Source organism: Ranitomeya variabilis, chromosome 6 (genome assembly GCF_051348905.1).
Source record: "Ranitomeya variabilis isolate aRanVar5 chromosome 6, aRanVar5.hap1, whole genome shotgun sequence".
Taxonomy (NCBI): Eukaryota; Metazoa; Chordata; class Amphibia; order Anura; family Dendrobatidae; genus Ranitomeya; species Ranitomeya variabilis.
In genome coordinates, this window is record NC_135237.1 from 574,591,093 (window position 1) to 574,618,219 (window position 27,127).

A 27,127-nucleotide genomic window follows, 5' to 3' on the forward strand; every position below is an offset into this window, starting at 1 on the left:
GTGGATCGTGGACTGCTGGCCAGGATTGGGATGGATGGAGCAACACTGGAAGCCACTCTGAGGGAGGTGGCATATGCTGATCACGTCACTGTTTTTGTTTCCTCTCACATAGTTACATAGTTACATAGTTATTAAGGTTGAAGGAAGACTTTAAGTCCATCTAGTTCAACCCATAGCCTAACCTAACATGTTGATCCAGGGGAAGGCAAAAAAAAAACCATGTGGTAAGAGTAAGCTCCACCATGGTGAAAAAAATTCCTTCCCGACCCCACATACGGCAATCAGACTAGTTCCCTGGATCAACTCCTTATCAAGGAATCTAATATATATACCCTGTAACATTATACTTTTCCAGAAAGGTATCCAGTCCCCTCTTAAATTTAAGTAATGAATCACTCATTACAACATCATACGGCAGAGAGTTCCACAGTCTCACTGCTCTTACAGTAAAGAATCCGCGTCTGTCATTATGCTTAAATATTTTTTCCTCCAGACGTAGAGGATGCCCCCTTGTCCCTGTCACCGGTCTATGATTAAAAAGATCATCATAAAGGTCTTTGTACTGTCCCCTCATATATTTATACATTAACATAAGATCACCCCTTAGCCTTCGTTTTTCCAAGTGTAATAACCTATCTTGGTATTGCAGACCCCCCAGTCCTCTAAGAACCTTGGTCGTTCTTCTCTGCACCCGCTCTAGTTCAGCTATGTCTTTCTTATACACCGGAGACCAGAACTGTGCACAGTATTCTAAGTGTGGTCGAACTAGTGACTTGTATAGAGGTAAAATTATGTTCTCCTCATGAGCATCTATGCCTCTTTTACTGCATCCCATTATTTTATTTGCCTTTGTAGCAGCTGCCTGACACTGGCCACTGAATATGAGTCTGTCATCCACCCATACACCCAGGTCTTTTTCATTGACGGTTTTGCCCCGAGTTTTAGAATTAAGCACATAGTTATACATCTTATTACTTCTACCCAAGTGCATGACCTTACATTTATCCCCATTTAAGCTCATTTGCCATTTATCAGCCCAAGGTTCTAGTTTACATAAATCATCCTGTAATATAAAATTGTCCTCCTCTGTGTTGATTACCCTGCAGAGTTTAGTGTCATCTGCAAATATTGAAATTCTACTCTAAATGCCCCCTACAAGGTCATTAATAAATATGTTAAAAAGAAGAGGGCCCAATACTGACCCCTGTGGTACCCCACTACTAACCGCGACCCAGTCCGAGTGTGCTCCATTAATAACCACCCTTTGTTTTCTATCCCTGAGCCAGCTCTCAACCCACTTGCACATATTTTCCCCTATCCCCATTATTCTTATTTTATGTATCAACCTTTTGTGTGGCACCGTATCAAAAGCTTTTGAAAAGTCCATATACACTATATCTACTGGGTTCCCTTGGTCCAGACCGGAACTTACCTCTTCATAGAAGCTGATCAAATTAGTCTGACATGATCGGTCCCTAGTAAACCCGTGCTGATACTGGGTCATGAGGTTATTCCTCCTCAGATACTCCAGTATAACATCCCTTAGAATGCCTTCCAGGATTTTACCCACAGTAGAGGTTAAAGGGAACCTACCACCCCGTTTTTTAAAGATTAGATAAAAATAGTGTGAAATAGGGGCAGAGCTGGGCTTTACATTAGTGCCTTTTGGTGCCTTTACACCCCCGTTAGGCTGCCGAAATACCTTTGTGAAGTGGCCGTTTTGTCCTGTCACTCAAGTTGGTCAGGTCGGATGGGCGTGGTCACAGCGCTGTTTGTCCCCCAGGATCCTGCTCATCATTACGCTGGTGGCGTAGTGGTGTGCGCATGTCCAGCAGGCGAATCCACTGCCCAGGAGATGAATAACAGCGCGGTCTTCGCTATTCAGCCGTTTACCGGTGGGCGCGGCCATCTTTCCTATGGCCGCGCCTGCGCAGATGGAGCGCTCTGCTGCCCGGGGCTTCAGGAAAATGGCCGCGGGATTCCGCGCGTGCGCAGATGGAGATCGCGGCGGCCATTTTCCTGAAGCCCCGGGCAGCAGAGCGCTCCATCTGCGCAGGCGCGGCCACAGGAAAGATGGCCGCGCCCACCGGTAAACGGCTGAATAGCGAAGACCGCGCTGTTATTCATCTCCTGGGCAGTGGATTCGCCTGCTGGACATGCGCACACCACTACGCCACCAGCGTAATGATGAGCAGGATCCTGGGGGACAAACAGCGCTGTGACCACGCCCATCCGACCTGACCAACTTGAGTGACAGGACAAAACGGCCACTTCACAAAGGTATTTCGGCAGCCTAACGGTGGTGTAAAGGCACCAAAAAGGCACTAATGTAAAGCCCAGCTCTGCCCCTATTTCACACTATTTTTATCTAATCTTTAAAAAACGGGGTGATAGGTTCCCTTTAAGCTTACTGGCGTATAATTACCGAGTTCAGTTTTTGTCCCCTTTTTGAATATTGGCACCACATTTGCTATACGCCAGTCCTGTGGTACAGACCCTGTTATTATGGAGTCTTTAAAGATTAAAAATAATGGTCTATCAATGACTGTACTTAGTTCCTGCAGTACTCGGGGGTGTATCCCATCCGGGCCCGGAGATTTGTCAATTTTAGTGATTTTTAGACGCCGCTGTACTTCCTGCTGGGTTAAGCAGGTGACACTTAATTGGGAATTTTTATCACTAGTCATTTTGTCTGCCATGGGATTTTCTTTTGTAAATACTGATGAAAAAAAGTCATTTAGCAGATTGGCTTTTTCCTCATCCTCATCCACCATTTCCCCCAGATTATTTTTAAGGGGGCCAACACTATCATTTTTTAGTTTCTTACTATTTATGTAGTTAAAGAATATTTTGGGATTATTTTTACTCTCTCTGGCAATGAGTCTCTCTCTCTCAATCTTTGCTGTCTTGATTTACTTTTTACAGAATTTATTTAATTTTCTGTATTTATTTAATGCCTCCTCACTACCTACTTCCTTTAGTTCTCTAAATGCTTTCTTTTTGTCACTTATTGCGCCCCTTACAGCTTTATTCAGCCATATTGGTTTCCTCCTATTTCTAGTATGTTTATTCCCATACGGTATATACTGTGCACAGGTCCTATCCAGGATGCTAATAAACGTCTCCCATTTTCTTTGTGTATTTTTATGTCTCAGGATATCGTCCCAGTTAATTGCACCAAGATCCTCTGTCATCCGTTGGAAATTTGCCCTCCTGAAGTTTAGTGTCCTTGTCACCCCTCTACTACACATCTTATTAAAGAAGACATGAAAACTTATTATTTTGTGATCACTATTCCCCAAGTGACCCCAACCCTTATATTTGATATGCGGTCTGGCCTGTTGGTTAATATTAGGTCTAGCAGTGCCCCCTTCTTGTTGGGTCCTGAACCAGTTGTCAGAGGTAATAGTCTCTCATAGTTGTCAGACCCCGATCACCTTTGCTGGAACTGCAGGTTTCTGTTCCCCAATCTATTTCAGGGTAGTTGAAGTCCCCCATAATAATGACTTCTCCTTGAGTCGCAGCTTCATCTATTTGCTCTATGAGGATATTCTCCATTGCTTCCATTATTTTTGGAGAATTATAACAAACCCCTATCAGTAATTAATTATTTTTTCCCCCTCCCCTTATCTCCACCCACAGGGACTCTACATTTTCATTAGATTCACCTATATTATCACGCAGGATGGGTTTTAAGGTCGATTTTACATACAGACACACCCCACCCCCTCGCTTATCTGTACGGTCATTTCTGAAAAGGCTATAGCCCTGCAAGTTAACAGCCCAGACAGGGCACATGGAGACAGGGTGGCTAATGTCAGAGGTAGATCGCTACTTGGAGGCATCCGTGTCCAAGATTAATTGGCATAAGTGTGACAGTCTCTGGCTAGGAGGAGGGGATCCTGGTTTTGATCTCTCAGACACCCTTCCAGGACCCAAATTTTCTTCAAAAGTCCTTGGCATTGAATTTGGCCAGGGGGATTACCCCAAACAAAATTGAGACAGCAGGCTAGAGATCACCACTCAGAAGGTGAACCAATGGAAGGGTTGGTCTTTGATCCTAAGGGAAAGAGTAAGCCTGATCAAAACTTACCTGCTCCCTTTACTGATTTATCTGGGTAGTGTGTGCATCTTGCCAGAGTCTCTCTGGACTAGGGTCTACAGTTTGTTCTTCCAACTGTTATGGGGTAATAGCATGAACCTGGTCAAGAGAGAGGTTACTTACCGTACGAGGAGACTAGGAGGGTTGGGTATAGTCAACCTTGTTGCATTCCTTATGGATACCTTCATTAAGATCAATATTGCAAACCTCTGGAAAGAGAGGGCTCCTCCGTGGGTATTCTCCTGTAGGGGATGGTTTCAGCCTTTCTTCCAGGAATGGGAGACCGGAGGGCAAGTGAAGGATCTTCGCACACCGCGTGGACATCTTCCGGCTTATGCTACCTTGGTTCTGAAATTAATTCATTGGTGGCGTCTAGGAATGTGGAAGATTAGGACTCTACCAAGGAAACTCCTTGACAATAGAGTTCTGTTTACCCATTTTCAGAGACCTCTGGCACTCAGGGATTACCCAAGTCGGGATCTTGTGGTGGGATAGCATCCTCTGAATTCTATCAGGATCCCCTCAAAGTTTTGGGACTTGGCTTGGTGCTGCTTCCATGGGAAACTGTGTGAGGGACAATCTGAAGTGTAGGAGCTCTGAGGACAGGAACTATCCTCGGGAGCATTGTGGTACCGTGCTGAAAAGCATGGACCACCTCCTGCTTCATTGTCCCTTCAACAAAGAGGCGTACAACAGGGTTGACCATAAGCTGGTCTCTGCTGGCCGGTTTCTCCTATGTGGAATGGGCCCATGGAGCATTCGGAGACCTAGGTGGTCGGGACCGCTGCACCTTATTTCTAGTTAGCGCAGTGGAATGCACGGCGCTTCGTATCGACTCAACGGACAATCCTCCCAGTGGACGATGTGTTTAGGACCATACTCGGTGACCTGGTGAAGGTGCGCTCTCTGGAGTATGGGAGACTGGGCGCACGGAGGGCCGCGCTCCTCTGGAGGGGCTTTTCTTTTAGTGTGCCCTAGTCTGGTCATCTCCTTTCCTGGTGGTGGGCCGTTGCTGACACTGTAGATTTTTGTTTTGTTTGATCAGTATATAGTGATGTAGGGCTGAAGGCGCTGAACTTGGGCTTTGTTTGCGGTTATTATAATGTTTGTTTCTGTATATATTGTATATAGGGATATCGATTTGGGTGGAGGTGTTAGGTTGGGTGGTGGGAAAGGGGGGGAGGTGGGTTTATCTTGTAGCACTATGGGACACTGGGGTGTTTGGGGGAAAAACTGGTACGGCTTGACCGCACTGCTTCATCTGGCCTATGGACCTTGGACATTGACTGAGGCATAAGATGCAGGACCAGCTCTCAGCTCAGTGCGTTGTTTGGGAATGGTGGGCTTGAGTGTGGGGTGGTGGTTAGCTTAGTATTGTATATATTTATATTTGTATAGTTTATGGTTATTTTATATATACTTTCTGGTTTATATTTCTGTTTTGTTTCTGTTATTGTTTTGTTTTTCATTTTTATAATAAAAGATCTACAGGATGTAACTCAGGATCAGTAATGTATGTACACAGTGACTGCACCAGCAGAATAGTGAGTGCAGCTCTGGGGTATAATACAGGAGGTAACTCAGGATCAGTAATGTAATAATAATAATCTTTATTTTTATATAGCGCTAACATATTCCGCAGCGCTTTACACGCATTATCATCACTGTCCCCGATGGGGCTCACAATCTAAATTCCCTATCAGTATGTCTTTGAAATGTGGGAGGAAACCGGAGTACCCGGAGGAAACCCATGCAAACACGGGGAGAACATACAAACTCCTTGCAGATGTTGTCCAAGGTGGGATTAGAACCCTGAACCCCAGCGCTGCAAGGCTGCAGTGCTATCCACTGAGCCACCGTGCTGCAATGTAATGTATGTACACAGTGACTGCACCAGCACAATAGTGAGTGCAGCTCTGGGGTATAATACAGGAGGTAATTCAGGATCAGTAATGTAATGTATGTACACAGTGACTGCACCAGCAGAATAGTGAGTGCAGCTCTGGGGTATAATACAGGATGTAACTCAGGATCAGTAATGTAATGTATGTACACAGTGACTGCACCAGCAGAATAGTGAGTGCAGCTCTGGGGTATAATACAGGATGTAACTTAGGATCAGTAATGTAATGTATGTACACAGTGACTGCACCAGCAGAATAGTGAGTGCAGCTCTGGAGTATAATACAGGATGTAACTCAGGATCAGTAATGTAGTGTATGTATACAGTGAATGCACCAGAATAGTGAGTGCAGCTCTGGGGTATAATACAGGATGTAACTCAGGATCAGTAAATGTATGTACACAGTGACTGCACCAGCAGAATAGTGAGTGCTGCTCTGGGGTATAATACAGGATGTAACTCAGGATCAGTAATATATGGACACAGTGACTGCACCAGCAGAATAGTGAGTGCAGCTCTGGGATATAATAAAGGATGTAACTCAGGATCAGTAATGTAATGTATGTACACAGTGACTGCACCAGCAGAATAGTGAGTGCAGCTCTGGGGTATAATACAGGATGTAACTCAGGATCAGTAAAGTAATGTATGTACACAGTGACTGTACCAGCAGAATAGTGAGTGCAGCTCTGGGGTATAATACAGGATGTAACTCAGGATTAGTAATGTAATGTCTGTACACAGTGACTGCACCAGCAGAATAGTGAGTGCAGTTCTGGAGTATAATACAGGATGTAACTCAGGATCAGTAATGTATGTACACAGTGACTGCACCAGCAGAATAGTGAGTGCAGCTCTGGGATATAATACAGGATGTAACTCAGGATCAGTAATGTAATGTATGTACACAGTGACTGCACCAGCAGAATAGTGAGTGCAGCTCTGGGGTATAATACAGGATGTAACTCAGGATCAGTAATGTATGTACACAGTGACTGCACCAGCAGAATAGTGAGTGCAGCTCTGGGGTATAATACAGGATGTAACTCAGGATCAGTAATGTAATGTATGTACACAGTGACTGCACCAGCAGAATAGTGAGTGCAGCTCTGGGGTATAATACTGGATGTAACTCAGGATCAGTAATGTAATGTATGTACACAGTGACTGCACCAGCAGAATAGTGAGTGCAGCTCTGGGGAATAATACAGGAGGTAACTCAGGATCAGTAATGTAATGTATGTACACAGTGACTGCACCAGCAGAATAGTGAGTGCAGCTCTGGAGTATAATACAGGATGTAACTCAGGATCAGTAATGTAATGTATGTACACAGTGACTGCACCAGCAGAATAGTGAGTGCAGCTCTGGGGTATAATACAGGATGTAACTCAGGATCAGTAATGTAATGTATGTACACAGTGACTGCACCAGCAGAATAGTGAGTGCAGCTCTGGGGTATAATACAGGATGTAACTCAGGATCAGTAATGTAATGTATGTACACAGTGACTGCACCAGCAGAATAGTGAGTGCAGCTCTGGGGTATAATACTGGATGTAACTCAGGATCAGTAATGTAATGTATGTACACAGTGACTGCACCAGCAGAATAGTGAGTGCAGCTCTGGGGAATAATACAGGAGGTAACTCAGGATCAGTAATGTAATGTATGTACACAGTGACTGCACCAGCAGAATAGTGAGTGCAGCTCTGGAGTATAATACAGGATGTAACTCAGGATCAGTAATGTAATGTATGTACACAGTGACTGCATCAGCAGAATAGTGGGTGCAGCTCTGGAGTATAATACAGGAGGTAACTCAGGATCAGTAATGTAATGTATGTACACAGTGACTGCACCAGCAGAATAGTGAGTGCAGCTCTGGAGTATAATACAGGATGTAACTCAGGATCAGTAATGTAATGTATGTACACAGTGACTGCACCAGCAGAATAGTGAGTGCAGCTCTGGGGTATAATACAGGATGTAACTCAGGATCAGTAATGTAATGTATGTACACAGTGACTGCACCAGCAGAATAGTGAGTGCAGCTCTGGGGTATAATACAGGATGTAACTCAGGATCAGTAATGTAATGTATGTACACAGTGACTGCACCAGCAGAATAGTGAGTGCAGCTCTGGGGTATAATACTGGATGTAACTCAGGATCAGTAATGTAATGTATGTACACAGTGACTGCACCAGCAGAATAGTGAGTGCAGCTCTGGGGAATAATACAGGAGGTAACTCAGGATCAGTAATGTAATGTATGTACACAGTGACTGCACCAGCAGAATAGTGAGTGCAGCTCTGGAGTATAATACAGGATGTAACTCAGGATCAGTAATGTAATGTATGTACACAGTGACTGCACCAGCAGAATAGTGAGTGCAGCTCTGGGGTATAATACAGGATGTAACTCAGGATCAGTAATGTAATGTATGTACACAGTGACTGCACCAGCAGAATAGTGAGTGCAGCTCTGGAGTATAATACAGGATGTAACTCAGGATCAGTAATGTAATGTATGTACACAGTGACTGCATCAGCAGAATAGTGGGTGCAGCTCTGGAGTATAATACAGGAGGTAACTCAGGATCAGTAATGTAATGTATGTACACAGTGACTGCACCAGCAGAATAGTGAGTGCAGCTCTGGAGTATAATACAGGATGTAACTCAGGATCAGTAATGTAATGTAAGTACACAGTGACTGCACCAGCAGAATAGTGAGTGCAGCTCTGGGGTATAATACAGGATGTAACTCAGGATCAGTAATGTAATGTATGTACACAGTGACTGCACCAGCAGAATAGTGAGTGCAGCTCTGGGGTATAATACAGGATGTAACTCAGGATCAGTAATGTAATGTATGTACACAGTGACTGCACCAGCAGAATAGTGAGTGCAGCTCTGGGGTATAATACAGGATGTAACTCAGGATCAGTAATGTAATGTATGTACACAGTGACTGCACCAGCAGAATAGTGAGTGCAGCTCTGGAGTATAATACAGGATGTAACTCAGGATCAGTAATGTAATGTATGTACACAGTGACTGCATCAGCAGAATAGTGGGTGCAGCTCTGGAGTATAATACAGGAGGTAACTCAGGATCAGTAATGTAATGTATGTACACAGTGACTGCACCAGCAGAATAGTGAGTGCAGCTCTGGAGTATAATACAGGATGTAACTCAGGATCAGTAATGTAATGTAAGTACACAGTGACTGCACCAGCAGAATAGTGAGTGCAGCTCTGGGGTATAATACAGGATGTAACTCAGGATCAGTAATGTAATGTATGTACACAGTGACTGCACCAGCAGAATAGTGAGTGCAGCTCTGGGGTATAATACAGGATGTAACTCAGGATCAGTAATGTAATGTATGTACACAGTGACTGCACCAGCAGAATAGTGAGTGCAGCTCTGGGGTATAATACAGGATGTAACTCAGGATCAGTAATGTAATGTATGTACACAGTGACTGCACCAGCAGAATAGTGAGTGCAGCTCTGGAGTATAACAGATTCATACCTTGTACATCTGGATAATGCGCCATCAGCACTAGGGTGAACTTTAGTGTGGAAGCTGTGGTTTCTGTTCCTGCTTCTAAAAGTCCTACAACCATCACGAGGAGACTTTTGTCACAGAAGTCAGGATCAGTTTCATGTTCAACCTGAGGGTGAGCAGAAGAGCGATTATTATACAGGACTTGTCTTTATGATGTTTTGGGGTTTAGAGGACTAACCACGATCTGGGTACACAGGCTCGTCTGCATAGTAAGCTGGGTAACGTATTAGGGACAGCTGTGCACCTGCCTGTTGACAGCTAGCAGAATAGTGAGTGCAGCTCTGAGGCAGAACACAGCACAGCAGGAGAGCAGCAAAATGCCTTCTCCCCTGCCTGACGGAGACTCTGCATGCTGGTAGCACAGTGGCCGACTGCAGTCTCCCTGCTGCACTGTAGGGTGTGGGCTTTACTGACCTGAGGATCTTCTGTCAGGCTGCAGTTTTGTGCATGCTCGGATTGGCTCAGGCACGCTGGGTCCTAGTGCCCACCCTGCATTTCACTCAGACACTACCTGGTCCTGCCTCCCTGCCTGCAAACTTGGTAAGTGAGGATGAAATTTATTAGATTAATTTAGGCCTGTCATGGTCACTGTGGAGTGAATGTGAGAGGATGGGGGTATTGTGGGGGCTGAAATGGAGGGGGACAGGGCATTGAGGGGGTTAATGTGAGAAGATGGGGGTATTGTAGGGGCTGAAGTGGGGAGAGGGACAGGGCATTGAGGGGTTTAATGTGAGAAGATGGGGGTATTGTGGGGGCTGAAGTGGGGAGGGGGACAGGGCACTGGGGGTGAATGTACGAGGATGGGGGTATTGTGGGGGAGGGGAGACAGAGCACTGGAGGTGAATGTGAGAAGATGGGGGTATTGTGGGGGCTGAAATGGAGGGGGACAGGGCATTGAGGGGTTTAATGTGAGAGGATGGGGTATAGTGGGGGCTGAAGTGGGGGAGGGAGACAGGGCAAGGGAGGGGGAATGTGAGAGTTTGAGGGTATTGTGAGGGATGAGGTGGGTGAAGGGTGACAGGGCCCTGGGGGCTGATTATTGTACTGTTTTGTTATGATATGACATGCACTCTGTTACATGTAATAGTTGCTATTTGGGGGACTGGTGATGGCGAGGTCGGGGGCTTTTGATTCTTACCCGTAGGGTCTTTTATGAGTATTAGTATAGAAAGCCCCCTATTGTAACCATAAGCTGCATCACATTTAAAGGGAACCTGTCCCCCCGGGATGTGTATGACCTATTAGTATGGGCATACAGGTGATAGAAATGTTACACTGATCTCACCTGTCTGTCTTATATTAATGGTCTTTTTGATGAGAAATGTTATATTTTTTCTGTATGCTAATGATTTATTCCAGGGGCGTGCGCTGCTGTAAGAAATCCCCTTGTCTTCGTTACAATACTACCCCCCTTCCATAAGTGTCAGTTACGGCCCCGGAATCCTGCACCCTGCACTCTCTCAGGAATACAGACCTCATCCCCCCTTCTATAGGCGCTACATTCAAGGATCTTCTGCGCAAGCGCTGGCGAGTCACTGGGACCTCTGGTGTGCGCGCTGATAAAGGGCTCTCCCCACTTCCTCCCTGCATAGTCATCATCATGTACACATGGTTCCTAGTTATGGCTGTGCAGGGAGGAAGTGGGGAGAGCACCTTATCAGTGACTCGCTGGCGCCTGCACAGAAGATCCCTTAATGCAGCGCCCATAGAACGGAGGATGAGGATCAGATTGTGGTGACTCACAGGCTCAGAATTCTGGCGCCATAACTGGGAGGGGGTGGCATTATAATGAGGAGAGGAGGCAGGGATTTCGTACAAGCACTGCATGCCACGAAGCCTGGAAGAAATCATTAGCATAAGGAAATAATATAACATTTCTCAGCAACAAGACCGCTAAAATGAGGCAAACAGGTTGGACCAGTGTAACATTTCTATCACCTGTATGCCCATATTAATAGGTCATACACATAAAGAAGGGTGACAGATTCCCTTTACAGCACCACACCAGCACTTTTTTTTATTTCATCACTGATGTGGCGCCTTAAAATCCAAGACCTCTACCAACTGTCTGATACTAACTTTCTGGCATTTTTGCCATCTCTTGGCTTCATCTCCTGCAGTTTGTAACTTGTCCACTGCCCCAGTGATTCATGGAGCGGTTCGGAGGTCTCTAATCTTACATTGAGCGCTTGAGACGTAGATTCTAACTTCTGGCCAGTCATAAGCTGCGCTCAAGTTTGAGCCACGGGACTGGAGCGGTGCACAAAGCGGTGAATACGGCGGAGGTTGAGTATGTGACTGGGGAAAGGAATTGCACTTAAAGCACCACTCCAGTGGTGAAAAAAGCTAGCCCCACTGGAGTGGTGCTTTAATAATAAGAAGCAATTAATTATAAAGTTAATTACGGCTTGTAATGTCTGAAAATGGACCTGCCTGCACTTTATGTGACTGCAGATTGCCAAATCATGACAGGGAGCGCCTGCTGCATGAGCCCCCATATCACTGGCGTTATCAGGCGGTCATACGACCATGTTTGCTATGTGTATGTGGCGCCTAGAAAGGTTTGGCTACTCTCAATAGAAGAGAATTGAGAGAAGCCAAAAGAGTCATCACATCAACGCCTGCTCGAATCTGTTACACTGGGGTCATTGTTACTTACATGGGGGGGACTCAGGGAACATTATTACATGTTAAGTGGGCACTTAAGAACCATTATTGTTATAGGGGCACTTGGAGTATTGTCACCATCAAAGTTGCATATGGGGTATTACTTTTTAGGAACATAATTTGGAGGGTACTAACATAGGGCATTAATATTTACTAGGGGGAATTTTACTATCTAGAGAGCAAAAATGTGGCATTATTACTATGTAAGGGGCACAGTGGTGGTGGTATTGTGTGGAGCATGATTATTGTACCGCACAGCAGGTGCAGTAATAGGGACACATACGGCAGCAGCAGCGGCTCAGTATTGGGGTTTCAGGTGTAGTAATAGGGACACATACGGCAGCAGTGGCTCAGTATTGGGGTATCAGGGACACATACGGAAGCAGCGGCTCAGTATTGGGGTATCAGGTGCAGTAATAGGGACACATACGGCAGCAGCGGCTCAGTATTGGGGTATCAGGTGCAGTAATAGGGTCACATACGTCAGCAGCGGCTCAGTATTGGGGTATCAGGTGCAGTAATAGGGACACATGGCAGCAGCGGCTCAGTATTGGGGTATCAGGTGCAGTAATAGGGACACATGGCAGCAGCGGCTCAGTATTGGGGTATCAGGGGCAGTAATAGGGACACATATGGCAGCAGCGGCTCAGTATTGGGGTATCAGGTGCAGTAATAGGGTCACATGCGGCAGCAGCGGCTCAGTATTGGGGTATCAGGGGCAGTAATAGGGACACATACGTCAGCAGCGGCTCAGTATTGGGGTATCAGGTGCAGTAATAGGGACACATGTGGCAGCAGCGGCTCAGTATTGGGGTATCAGGTGCAGTAATAGGGACACATACAGCAGCAGCGGCTCAGTATTGGGGTATCAGGTGCAGTAATAGGGTCACATATGGCAGCAGCGGCTCAGTATTGGGGTATCAGGGGCAGTAATAGGGACACATACGGCACAGTGGCTCAGTATTGTGGTATCAGGTGCAGTAATAGGGAAACATACGGCAGCAGATGCTCAGTATTGGGGTATCAGGTGCAGTAATAGGGTGTCAGGATTCCTGACCGCTGCCACCAATTTGTCACGATTCACACCATGACAGTCACCCCTACGTCACGGATCGGGGTGACTTTAGGCCAACAGACGGCTTTCACATGTGCAGGGGGCTTATCTTAGTTATCCCTCCACTGCTACAATGTGATAAAAAAACACGCACAAGGCTATTGACCTCTTAGTTTACAGCAGGGGCTTATTTTAGGTATCCCACTGCTCTTCAATATACCATGAACTGCAGGGATCTATGAATATCCCGCTTACAGTTCGACTTAAACCTTGCAGCTCTATGGCACCCCCCTTACTGTCAGGTCAGATTAGGTACTGCACCTAGGTTTAATTAGTCGCCAGAAAGGCTGCCTGCTATGTACTGGCTATTGGGCATGCTGCAGCGACGCGATAAACTACTCCCACTCAGGCAGGAACAATAATTATCAACTCCGCAGTCGCTACAAAAACACCCAAAGGCCTGCACGGTATGCTGCCACCAGCTTTGATTAAACGGGTCCGAAGCTAACCCAACACAGTAGCGTAATTCCCTTCAAGAGACAGGGTACGTTTTAGAGCAGGAGAACGAATCTAGTATTAATTATTATACTCCATAAAGTTTAGGCAGTGCTTTATCAAAATATTTTACAAAGATGTTCCAAAAAGAGACAATTGCAAATATGTACAAGGTAATTATAACAAAAACGGATTAAAGGAGAAAAGATAACACTCACATGTTCTCAGAGCATTGCAGGCAACCAGGCTACTGGAGTTCCCATACTTCCCAGTGCATTAGGACTTGCTCAGGGCTCTTCAGGTAAAAAACTGAACTGACTGCTGGAAGCCTGCCAGAAACTTATAACCTGCAGCCTGCGACATCACCAAAAAGGGTTGAGTTACGATCGCCCTCCTCTTTCTTCAGTCTTAGTAATTGTCATACAGTTTTTCTAATGCTTGTATCTCTGCTCCAGAACATGTCATAGTCATAACAAACCCAGCATTCATCTCGTATTAACATGGGCATTCTAATGAGATCAAATATGTCCTATCTGTGATGCATATTTACAGATAAATCCCTACTTCTTTACCAGATGGAGTTAAAAGCCGGTGTTTAGAGCGGCGGATAGATCCACCGTGGGAGATTAAGAATATATATTTTCCTGTTTCTAACTTAAATGGTTTGCCTAATAGTTTAAAAAACAGAACAAAGGACTTTTATGGATTCTGGAAGCTTCTCCACCAGTTTAAGCTGGTCACTTTCCACTGCAGGGATGCCGGTCGTAAATAACTTGGCGACGGGGATGAGGGGCTTGGATGCTGAAAGTCAGGAATTCGCAGCTACAAGCCATAAAAGCTGTTGCAGAATCACTCCAAGAAGGGGGGCTTAGCCCACAGCAAGCTAGCAAGAGAAACTAAACTTATATGATATTTCATACCATATCGTGACATAGGGACACATACGGCAGCAGCGGCTCAGTATTGGGGTATCAGATGCAGTAATAGGGACACATAGGGCAGCAGTGGCTCATTATTGAGGTATCAGGTGCAGTAATAGGGACACATACGGCAGCAGCGGCTCAGTATTGGGGTATTGGGGGCAGTAATAGGGACACATACCTCAGCAGAGGCTCAGTATTGAGGTATCAGGTGCAGTAATAGGGACACATGGCAGCAGCGGCTCAGTATTGGGGTATCAGAGGCAGTAATAGGGACACATACGGCAGCAGCGGCTCAGTATTGGGGTATCAAGTGCAGTAATAGGGACACATACGGCAGCAGCGGCTCAGTATTGGGGTATCAGGGGCAGTAATAAGGACACATACGGCAGCAGAGGCTCAGTATTGGGATATCAGGTGCAGTAATAGGGACACATACGGCAGCAGCGGCTCAGTATTGGGGTATCAGGTGCAGTAATAGGGACACATACGGCAGCAGTGGCTCAGTATTGGGGTATCAGGGGCAGTAATAGAGACACATACGGCAGCAGAGGCTCAGTATTGGGATATCAGGTGCAGTAATAGGGACATACGGCAGCAGCGGCTCAGTATTGGGGTATCAGGTGCAGTAATAGGGACACATACGGCAGCAGTGGCTCAGTATTGGGTATCAGGTGCAGTAATAGGGACACATACGGCAGCAGTGGCTCAGTATTGGGGTATCAGGTACAGTAATAGGGACACACGGCAGCAGCGGATCAGTATTAGGGTATCAGGGGCAGTAATAGGGACACATATGGCAGCAGAGGAACAGTATTGGGATATCAGGTGCAGTAATAGGGACACATACGGCAGCAGCGGCTCATTATTGGGGTATCAGGTGCAGAAATAGGGACACATACGGCAGCAGCGGCTCAGTATTGGGGTATCAGGTGTAGTAATAGGGACACATACGGCAGCAGCGGCTCAGTATTGGGGTATCAGGTGCAGTAATAGGGACACATATGGCAGCAGTGGCTCAGTATTGGGGTATCAGGTGCAAATGTAAGGAGGTTGCTTTCCCTGCTCCTTGCCTGGAACCACATAGTCAGACAGCTGGGTTGTTGGGGGAAGACTTTCTGCCCTGGACAGAGGGGACAAGGTGACTGCTGGGAAGAGAGAGGTGTGGTCAGAAAAGAGCGGGAGAGCAGAGAGAAGGCAGCGCGCCAAACAGAGGGCAGGCTGGAGCGCTGTGCTCCCCTAAAGGTAGTGCTCCCCGTGAGGGCACTGAGACTGAGACACCCACCTTAGTGAAGGCTCTATGTGAGGGTGTAGACTTTGAAGCCTCCTGAATCAGAAAAGACTCCTTACCTGACACCGCAGAGACTGTGACTCGAGTGCAGCCATGGTGACCGCAGTGACAAGAAAAGATCCCTGAGTGTGATAAGTTACTGCCCAGTGTGTGTGTCTGACATCGTTACTACGGAGAGACTGTCAGCCTGGTGCACAGAGACTCCTGCAGCAGTGATGGAGACTGTGCTATTTCCTGGTTCCAGTTTCACTTTGAGAAGAACAGACTGCAAAAGTTTAACCCTGGAGTCTCCAGTTCTCAGAAGACAGGAAAGATTTCAGACTCTTCAAGTGCTGCTGGTGACTGTACCCACATTGGAATAAGGACCCTCCAGTCAGGATTTCCCTGGACTGATAAGTTACAAGAACACTCGTTTTTTTCATTACTATTCTGCTTAACTGTTTCATACCTTCAGTTTACTAGTTGTGTACTGTTATATTGCTTGCTTTACCTCTATTAACCCCCTGTTTACTCCCTGCGAGGAGAATTTTACCCCTGTTAATAAATCCCCTCCAACAGTTGGTCTGTCTGTTCCGTGGTGACATACGCAACCCTGCACCCTATTACACTGTAATAGGGTTACATACCTCAGCAGAGGCTCAGTATTGGGGTATCAGGTATAGTAATAAGGACACATACGGCAGCAGTGGCTCAGTATTGGGGTATGAGGTATAGTAATAAGGACACATACGGCAGCAGAGGCTCAGTATTGGGGTATCAGGGGCAGTAATAGGGTCACCTACGGCAGCAGCGGCTCAGTATTGGGGTATCAGGTACAGTAATAGGGTCACATACGGCAGCAGCGGCTCAGTATTGGGGTATCAGGTGCAGTAATAGGGACACATACAGCAGCAGCGGCTCAGTATTGGGATATCAGGTGCAGTAATAGGGTCACATACGGCAGCAGAGGCTCAGTATTGGGGTATCGGGCAGTAAGAGGGACACATACGGCAGCAGAGGCTCAGTATTGGGGTATCAGGGGCAGTAATAGGGACACATACGGCAGCAGCAGCTCAGTATTGGGGTATCAGGGGCAGTAATAGGGGCACATATGGTAGCAGTGGCTCAGTCTGACTCTTGGGGTATCAGGGGCAGTAATAGGGACACATACGGCAGCAGCGGCTCAGTCTTGGGGTATCAGGGGCAGTAATAGGGACACATGCAGCAGCGGCAAAGTATTGGGGTATCAGGGGCAGTAACAGGGACACAAGGCAGCAGCGGCTCAGTATTGGGGTATCAGGGGCAGTAATAGGGACACATAAGGCAGCAGCGGATCAGTATTGGGGTATCAGGGGCAGTAATAGGCACACATACGGCAGCAGCGGCACTGTATTGGGGTATCAGATGCAGTAATAGGGACACATACGGCAGCAGTGGCTCAGCATTGGGGTATCAGGTGCAGTATTAGGGACACATACGGCAGCAGCGGCTCAGTAATGGGGTATCAGGGGCAGTAATAGGGTCACATACGGCAGCAGCGGCTCATTATTGGGGTATCAGGTGAAGTAATAGGTGTTATGATCTGGTGGCCTATGAGCAGCATGAGACGTACTCTGGAGAAGATTTTACCTGTACTGACCGCAGGCCCTGAACTTAACACCGCACCTAGAAGTAGCCGTGGGATGTACCTACCAATCCTAGACACCTCGACACAGCCGGAGGACTAAATACCCCTATAGGTACAAACGGGAAAACTATCTTGCCTCAGAGAAAATTCCCAAAGGATAGACAGCCCCCCACGAATATTGACTGTGAGAGGAGAGGGAAATAACATACACAGACTGAAAACAGGATTTAGCAAAGGAGGCCACTCTAGCTAAATAGAAAGGATAGGACAGAGTACTATGTGGTCAGTATTAAAACACTAGAAAATATCCACCACAGAAAATACAAGATCTCCACATCTAACTAAAGATATGGAGGGTATATCTGCATCTCCAGAGATTCCAGCATGGCTGAATAAATCCTTACACAGACAAAGCTGGACAAGAAAAAACATAGAAATGCACTGAACTATAAGGCCCACAGCATGTGGACTGCAAAAACAAAGCCAGAACTTATCTTTGTTGATTTGGGCAGCAGAGCCAGAGAAACCAGGCAGGGATGTGAATCCTCCAACAAACAATGGTCAACTGGCACTGACTAAAGGATCAGCAAGACTAAATAGCCCAGTCAGAATTGTAATAAGCGGACACACCTGATGAATGCTGTGATCCAAAGACGGCAGCACTACCACTTATAACCACCGGAGGGAGCCCAGGAGCAGAATTCACAACAAATAGGGTCACATATGGCAGCAGCGGCTCAGCATTGGGGTATCAGGTGTAGTAATAGGGATACGTACGGCAGCAGAGGCTCAGTATTGGGGTATCAGGTGCAGTAATAAGGACACATACGGCAGCAGAGGCTCAGTATTGGGGTAACAGGGGCAGTAATAGGGACACATACGGCAGCAGCGGCTCAGTATTGGGGTATGAGGTGAGTAATAGGGTCACATACGGCAGCAGCGGCTCAGTATTGGGGTATCAGGTTCAGTAATAGGGACACATACGGCAGCAGCGGCTCAGTATCGGGGTATCAGGTGTAGTAATAGGGGCACATACGGCAGCAGCAGCTCAGTATTGGGGTATAAGGTTCAGTAATAAGGACACATATGGCAGCAGCGGCTCAGTATTGGGGTATCAGGGCAGTAATAGGGACACATACGGCAGCAGCGGATCAGTATTGGGGTATCAGGTTCAGTAATAGGGACACATACGGCAGCAGCGGCTCAGTATTGGGGTATCAGGTTCAGTAATAGGGACACATACGGCAGCAGCGGATCAGTATTGGGGTATCAGGTGCAGTAATAGGGACACATATGGCAGCAGCGGCTCAGCATTGGGGTATCAGGTGTACTAATAGGGATACGTACGGCAGCAGAGGCTCAGTATTGGGGTATCAGGTGCAGTAATAAGGACACATACGGCAGCAGAGGCTCAGTATTGGGGTATCAGGGGCAGTAATAGGGACACATACGGCAGCAGCGGCTCAGTATTGGGGTATGAGGTGAGTAATAGGGTCACATACGGCAGCAGCGGCTCAGTATTGGGGTATCAGGTTCAGTAATAGGGACACATACGGCAGCAGCGGCTCAGTATCGGGGTATCAGGTGTAGTAATAGGGGCACATACGGCAGCAGCAGCTCAGTATTGGGGTATAAGGTTCAGTAATAAGGACACATATGGCAGCAGCGGCTCAGTATTGGGGTATCAGGGCAGTAATAGGGACACATACGGCAGCAGCGGATCAGTATTGGGGTATCAGGTTCAGTAATAGGGACACATACGGAAGCAGCGGATCAGTATTGGGGTATCAGGTGTAGTAATAGGGGCACATATGGCAGCAGCGGCTCAGTATTGGGGTATCAGGGCAGTAATAGGGACACATACGGCAGCAGCGGCTCAGTATTGGGGTATCAGGTTCAGTAATAGGGACACATACGGCAGCAGCGGATCAGTATTGGGGTATCAGGTGTAGTAATAGGGGCACATACGGCAGCAGCTCAGTATTGGGGTATAAGGTTCAGTAATAAGGACACATATGGCAGCAGCGGCTCAGTATTGGGGTATCAGGGGCTGTAATAGGGACACATACGTCAGCAGCAGCTCAGTATTGGGGTATCAGAGGCTGTAATAGGGACACATACGGCAGCAGCAGCTCAGTATTGGGGTATCAGGTGCAGTAATAAGGACACATACGGCAGCAGCGGCTCAGTATTGGGGTATCAGGGGCTGTAATAGGGACACATACGGCAGCAGCGGCTCAGTATTGGGGTATCAGATGCAGTAATAGGGACACATACGGCAGCAGCGGCTCAGTATTGGGGTATTAGGGGCAGTAATAGGGACACATACGGCACCAGCGGCTCAGTATTGGGGTAGCAGGTGCAGTAATAGGGGCACATACGGCAGCAGCGGCACAGTATTGGGGTAGCAGGTGCAGTAATAGGGGCACATACGGCAGCAGAGGCTCAGTATTGGGGTATTGGGCAGTAAGAGGGACACATACGGCAGCAGAGGCTCAGTATTGGGGTATCAGGGGCAGTAATAGGGACACATACGGCAGCAGTGGCTCAGTATTGGGGTATCAGGTGCAGTAATAGGGACACATGGCAGAGGCTCAGTATTGGGGTATCAGGTGCAATAATAGGGGCACATACGGCAGCAGCGGCTCAGTATTGGGGTATCAGTTGCAGTAATAGGGTCACATACGGTAGCAATGGCTCAGTATTAGGATATCAGGGGCAGTAATAGGGACACATACGGTAGCAGAGTCTCAGTATTGGGGTATCAGGTGCAGTAATAGGGTCACATACGGCAGCAGTGGCTCATTATTGGGGTATCAGGTGCAGTAATAGGGACACATACGGCAGCAGTGGCTCAGTATTGGGGTATCAGGTGCAGTAATAGGGTCACATACGGCAGCAGCGGCTCAGTATTGGGGTATCAGGTGCAGTAATAGGGACACATACGGCAGCAGCAGGTCAGTATTGGGGTATCAGGTGCAGTAATAGGGACACATACGGCAGCAGCGGCTCAGTATTGGGGTATCAGGTGCAGTAATAGGGTCACATACGGCAGCAGTGGCTCAGTATTAGGCTATCAGGGGCAGTAATAGGGACACATACGGTAGCAGAGTCTCAGTATTGGGGTATCAGGTGCAGTAACAGGGTCACATACGGCAGCAGAGGCTCAGTATTGGGGTATCAGGTGCAGTAATAAGGACGCATACGGCAGCAGAGGCTCAGTATTGGGGTATCAGGTGCAGTAATAAGGACACATACAGCAGCAGCGGCTCAGTATTGGGGTATCAGGTGCAGTAATAGGGACACATACGGCAGCAGCGGCTCAGTATTGGGGTATCAGGTGCAGTAATAGGGTCACATACGGCAGCAGTGGCTCAGTATTGGGATATCAGGTGCAGTAATAGGGACACATACGGCAGCAGCGGCTCAGTATTGGGATATCAGGTGCAGTAATAGGGACACATACGGCAGCAGCGGGTCAGTATTGGGGTATCAGGTGTAGTAATAGGGACACATACGGCAGCAGCGGCTCAGTATTGGGGTATCAGGTGTAGTAATAGGGACACATACGGCAGCAGCGGCTCAGTATTGGGGTATCAGGTACAGTAATAGGGACACATACGGCAGCATCGGCTCAGTATTGGGGTATCAGGTGCAGTAATAAGGACACATACGGCAGCAGCGGCTCATTATTGGGGTATCAGGTGCAGTAATAAGGACACATACGGCAGCAGAGGCTCAGTATTGGGGTATCAGGTGCAGTAATAGGGACACATACGGCAGCAGCGGCTCAGTATTGGGGTATCAGGTGCAGTAATACGGACACATACGGCAGCAGCGGCTCAGTATTGGGGTATCAGGAGCAGTAATAGGGACACATATGGCAGCAGCGGCTCAGTATTGGGGTATCAGGTGCAGTAGTAGGGTCACATACGGCAGCAGTGGCTCAGTATTGGGGTATCAGGGGCAGTAATAGGGACACATACGGCAGCAGCGGCTCAGTATTTGGGTATCAGGTGCAGTAATAGGGTCACATACGGCAGCAGCGGCTCAGTATTGGGGTATCAGGGGCAGTAATAGGGACACATACGGCAGCAGCGGCTCAGTATTTGGGTATCAGGTGCAGTAATAGGGTCACATACGGCAGCAGCGGCTCAGTATTGGGGTATCAGGGGCAGTAATAGGGACACATACGGTAGCAGAGGCTCAGTATTGGGATATCAGGTGCAGTAATAGGGACACATACGGCAGCAACGGGTCAGTATTGGGGTATCAGGTGTAGTAATAGGGACACATACGGCAGCAGCGGCTCAGTATTGGGGTATCAGGTGTAGTAATAGGGACACATACGGCAGCAGCGGCTCAGTATTGGGGTATCAGGTGCAATAATAGGAACACATACGGCAGCAGCGGCTCAGTATTGGGGTATCAGGTGCAGTAATAGGGACACATACGGCAGCAGCGGCTCAGTATTAGGGTATCAGGTACAGTAATAGGGACACATACGGCAGCAGCGGCTCAGTATTGGGGTATCAGGGGCAGTAATAGGGACACATACGGCAGCAGAGGCTCAATATTGGGGTATCAGGTGCAGTAATAGGGACACATACGGCAGCAGTGGCTCAGTATTGGGGTATCAGATGCAGTAATGGACACATACGGCAGCAGCGGCTCAGTATTGGGGTATCAGGTGCAGTAATAGGGTTACATACCTCAGCAGAGGCTCAGTATTGGGGTATCAGGTGCAATAATAGGGACACATACGGCAGCAGCGGCTCAGTGTTGGGGTATCAGGTGCAGTAATAGGGACACATATGGCAGCAGCCGCTCAGTATTGGGGTATCAGGTGCAGTAATAGGGTCACATACGGCAGCAGCGGCTCAGTATTGGGGTATCAGGGGCAGTAATAGGGACACATACGGCAGCAGCGGCTCAGTATTGGGGTATCAGGGGTAGTAATAGGGACACATACGGCAGCAGCAGCTCAGTATTGGGGTATCAGGTGCAGTAATAGGGTTACATACCTCAGCAGAGGCTCAGTATTGGGGTATCAGGTGAAGTAATAGGGACACATACAGCAGCAGAGGCTCAGTATTGGGGTATCAGGTGCAGTAATAAGGACACATACGGCAGCAGAAGCTCAGTATTGCGGTATCAGGTGCAGTAATAGGGTCACATACGGCAGCAGTGGCTCAGTATTGGGGTATCAGGGGCAGTAATAGTGTTACATACCTCAGCAGAGGCTCAGTATTGGGGTATGAGGTGCAGTAATAGGGACACATACGGCAGCAGCGGCTCAGTATTGGTGTATCAGGTGCAGTAATAGGGACACATATGGCAGCAGCGGCTCAGTATTGGGGTATCAGGTGCAGTAATAGGGACACATACAGCAGCAGCGGCTCAGTATAGGGTGTAAGGGTTCACTCGCTCACGTGCGTAAGAGGAAACAGGAGGCACATTCTCTTCAGCGTTCACGTAGGTTTATTCACTCCATAAACAATTTAAGTCAGCAAAACAAAGGTAAACAGTCTTACATCAGACGGATAAGTCCTCAGTGTCCATAGTAGAGCTCCGCTCTCTCTCAGACCTGTAGGCATACAGGCTGTGCCATGTCCAGCACGTAGGCTCTCCAGCCTAAATATGGTCTCTGTGTGCTTCCAGGACGTCTGTCCCCACTTGGAACCGTCCAACACACAGGCCACTCTGCAGTGTCCAGCCAAGACACATGGAAGTGTGTCCACTCTGACAGACTTCCAAACTCACCAACATGTGCCAAACACACCTCCATTATGAAGCCTGAAACCACACCCAGGTACCTATCACATGGCCAGTCAGGGGAGTGTGACATCACCACAGGTCCTGAAACACACATAGATAGGCATGGTTATGCCCCTTACCAAGGGGTGAGGTATATGGGTAGCCAGACCCTCCCATCTCTCATAGCTACCCGTAACCCGGACCCAAATATACTAAGCAACTCCTTATTGCTTTATGTGCAAAAAACACTCCGGGTTACATCGCAGCGACAAGCCTTCTCTGTGATACATACCTCCTGTCGATTAGACACCCTTTAGCCATGCTACATACCTCCCCCCCTCTGCCTAAAGCCATGGGGCTTGGCACTTATCCTAAACCGACTAGAGACCCCTCTCAGTCGTCCCTGACAGTCAAACCGTCTATCTAAGTCAGAGCCTGTTATTGAACCCTTGTCCTCTCGTCTGCTACAGGATCTCCTGCTTAGGTCACTTAACCCTGAGCTGACTGAGGCATCACTGCTTCTACCTGTTTCATCAGGCCACCTTCTCCCATGGTCTTTATTGCCTGGAGAGGAATCCATCCACTTTTCTCTATGTCCTCTGTTAGCTTCAGCTTGAGGACTTCCGGTCTTACGCAAAGTTCTTCGCCTCTCTGGCAGCTGTTTATTAACTTGCAGTCTCTCAAGTCTCAGCAGCTCTACCTCCGTTAGGTATGCCATGCAATATTCCAGAAGCATGCGGATATTCCTAAGACTCTCTCTGGATCCGACAACCAGGAACGGAACCATCCCATCTTCATCCATGATCTGGACCTCTTCATCAGCTGGTATCCTTAGTCTCTTCAGACCGGATTTATCCACCATCTCCTGCATCACTCTCCCAAGTTTCCCATTGACTTTCGCCACCAGAGCTTTGGGTACTTGGACTGTGTCTTCCACTAAGCCCAGCCGACTAAGAGCTTTCCTTTCACGCTCCAAACGTCGAACGGCTTCATCATTCTTCAAAATGATCTTCTGCTTTGTACGAAGGCAGTGTAGGTGCATATCCCTCAGGACAGCCACCCGCTTCACCGTGACTTCCCTAGTCGACAGTATGACCAACTGTTTAGTCTCTGGTGCCCAGTGCACACTACACGCTTCCACTGCTTTTCTGAAGGCCTCATGCACACCCTTCCTGGCGCACGCTTCTCGCATGTCTTCGGGTACATCAATCACGGTCTTGAAGAGTGGGGTCTCACTCTCTTCATAGACAGATGGCTCCCTTTTTGCCTCTGACCTTTCCACCAAGACGTCTGTCACGACCGGGTGACTCTCTTGTTCCGCTTTAGCACGAACTCTTCTTCAGTCTTTTCTTCCACTTGAGCCTTCGCCAAGATGGGCATTGGCAACTCCTGTGCCAGGCAGCAATGTTCCTCCTCTCTCTGGAGAAGCTCCTGCTGATGCTTTTCTTGAGCCATTCTGAGCACATCCATATCTTTCAATATGGCCCTATTCATGGCCTGACACGCTGATAGGTGACCTCTGAGTTCAACGACCTCCTTCTCTAGGTCACCCATTTTGTGCTCAATTGCTTGCCTCAGGACCCTTTCTTGTTCAACAGTTTCTTTAAGCAGCTCTATGTGATGGTCCTGCTCTCTTTTGGCTAGCACATGTCGCACCACCAGTTCTTTAATTAAACTTTCAGACGGGGTCTCTTGCCCACCCACACTCTGCCTCTTCAGAGTTCCACCTGTTTCTGCATCCACCTCCATGGTCTCTCCTGGGCTCTCTGTCTGTTTACTCTTAGGTACCTCTGGACTCTTGGTAGCTTCAGAGTTCTCCATCTCTTCAGCATCAAGTACTTCATCATACTGAGCCAGTTCACTCTTTCCGAGTATTGCAGATGTGGGTCTACTACAGGTCTGTTCTAACCCCAGCCCGTCACTAACTACCTCAGTGCTAGGGTTTGTCAGGGATAAAGTGACCTCCTCATCAAGGACAATAACGTTATCTGCACCTGACCCTGTCTCTTCCTCAACATCTCTCTTCTCAGAGGGTGTAACTTGTCCCGCCTTTCTGCGTCCCCCGCGACAAGATGAAGATCTGTGATTTTTACTGAGCTCACCCTTACTGCACTCTTTTCCCTTTGCGCTCAAGTTACAGTCAGGATAGGAGTCACCCCCTTTCACTCTGTCATCCTGGAACCGCAATTCCCCACTTAAACAGGTGTCAGACCCACACTTTCTTCCGGTCACCCGTAACTCTGGACTATTGACATTAGGTGGCGCTACTTCCTCCTTTAGTGCCACCACCCTATTTAGGGACTCCACTCCCTTTTGGGCAACTACCCCCTTTTGGGACGCCACCCCTTTTTTGGGATACCCGGCCCCTTTTTGGCCAACCATAATTATTTGGGTCACCGCTCTGTTTTTTGGGACCCCACCCCCTTTAGAGACACCACCCCACTCTGGGGTACACCCCGTGGACTTCCCACAGTACTCTCAGGCCCCAGTTCGCAGAGCACACCAATGTGACTCTGGCCCTTTAAGAGTCTGCACACTCTAAACCAGCAATGTCTTTTTTTTTTTCTTCTTCTTTTTGTTGCTGCACTTGTAGCTACACTTCACAAGGCTCTGCACCGCAAACTTTGTGGACCCGCCGATCCACAGCAAGCCGCTTGTCACCTTCGTGGACCCGCCGATCCACAGCAAACTTTGTAACCCCTGCCGAGTTACCGCCAGACGCCTTCAGTCTTCGTGGCCCCGCCGAGCCACAGCAAGTTGATCACAAAAGAAATACATAGACTCGCCGGTCCACAGCAAGCACCTGCACACGTGCTTTATAGAAAAAAAAACAGTCTTTCACTGACCCCGGTCAGTACAGCACACAGACTTCGGTCTGTTTCACACCCGGCTTTACAGCCCAAACACAGTTTTTCGCTGACCCGGTTTTCAGACCGTCACCCGTTGGCAACTTCACGGGTTTTCTGGACACCCCTCAGCCTCAGAGATGCCCAGACGCACTGTCTCTGTTTTCTTCCACTCCGAGCCCGGTCAGTACACACGGACACCTGTCCGTTACCTGTTGGTGCCGGCCACACAGGTTCCCGGATCGCTCTTCTCCTCAGAGGTATCCCAAAACAGCAGTTTCTCACTGACCCCGGTCAGTACTGTATTACTCACGGTTGTCAAGACCGTCCACTTCTCTGGCTCAGTCCAGCACTGCAACCTGTGTTCCTTGGACCGATGGCTGCATTCTCCACCAATTGTAGGGGTTCACTCGCTCACGTGCATAGGAGGAAACAGGAGGCACATTCTCTTCAGCGTTCACGTAGGTTTATTCACTCCATAAACAATTTAAGTCAGCAAAACAAAGGTAAACAGTCTTATCAGATGGATAAGTCCTCAGTGTCCATAGTAGAGCTCCGCTCTCTCTCAGACCTGTAGGCATACAGGCTGTGCCATGTCCAGCACGTAGGCTCTCCAGCCTAAATATGGTCTATGTGTGCTTCCAGGACATCTGTCCCCACTTGGAACCGTCCAACACACAGGCCACTCTGCAGTGTCCAGCCAAGACACATGGAAGTGTGTCCACTCTGACAGACTTCCAAACTCACCAACATGTGCCAAACACACCTCCATTATGAAGCCTGAAACCACACCCAGGTACCTATCACATGGCCAGTCAGGTGAGTGTGACATCACCACAGGTCCTGAAACACACATAGATAGGCATGGTTATGCCCCTTACCCAGGGGTGAGGTATATGGGTAGCCAGACC

At 47.9% G+C, this 27,127-nt stretch overlaps 1 protein-coding gene across 1 annotated transcript in view; it reads right to left on the reverse strand.

The window, feature by feature from the left end:
* Positions 1–27,127, reverse strand: part of LOC143783142 (cytochrome P450 2C25-like) — a 326,648-nt gene that overhangs the window by 65,243 nt on the left and 234,278 nt on the right. The window contains exon 7 of the mRNA XM_077271461.1: positions 9,545–9,686. Coding sequence (XP_077127576.1) covers positions 9,545–9,686 — 142 coding nt within the window. The remainder of the gene's footprint in view (positions 1–9,544; positions 9,687–27,127) is intronic.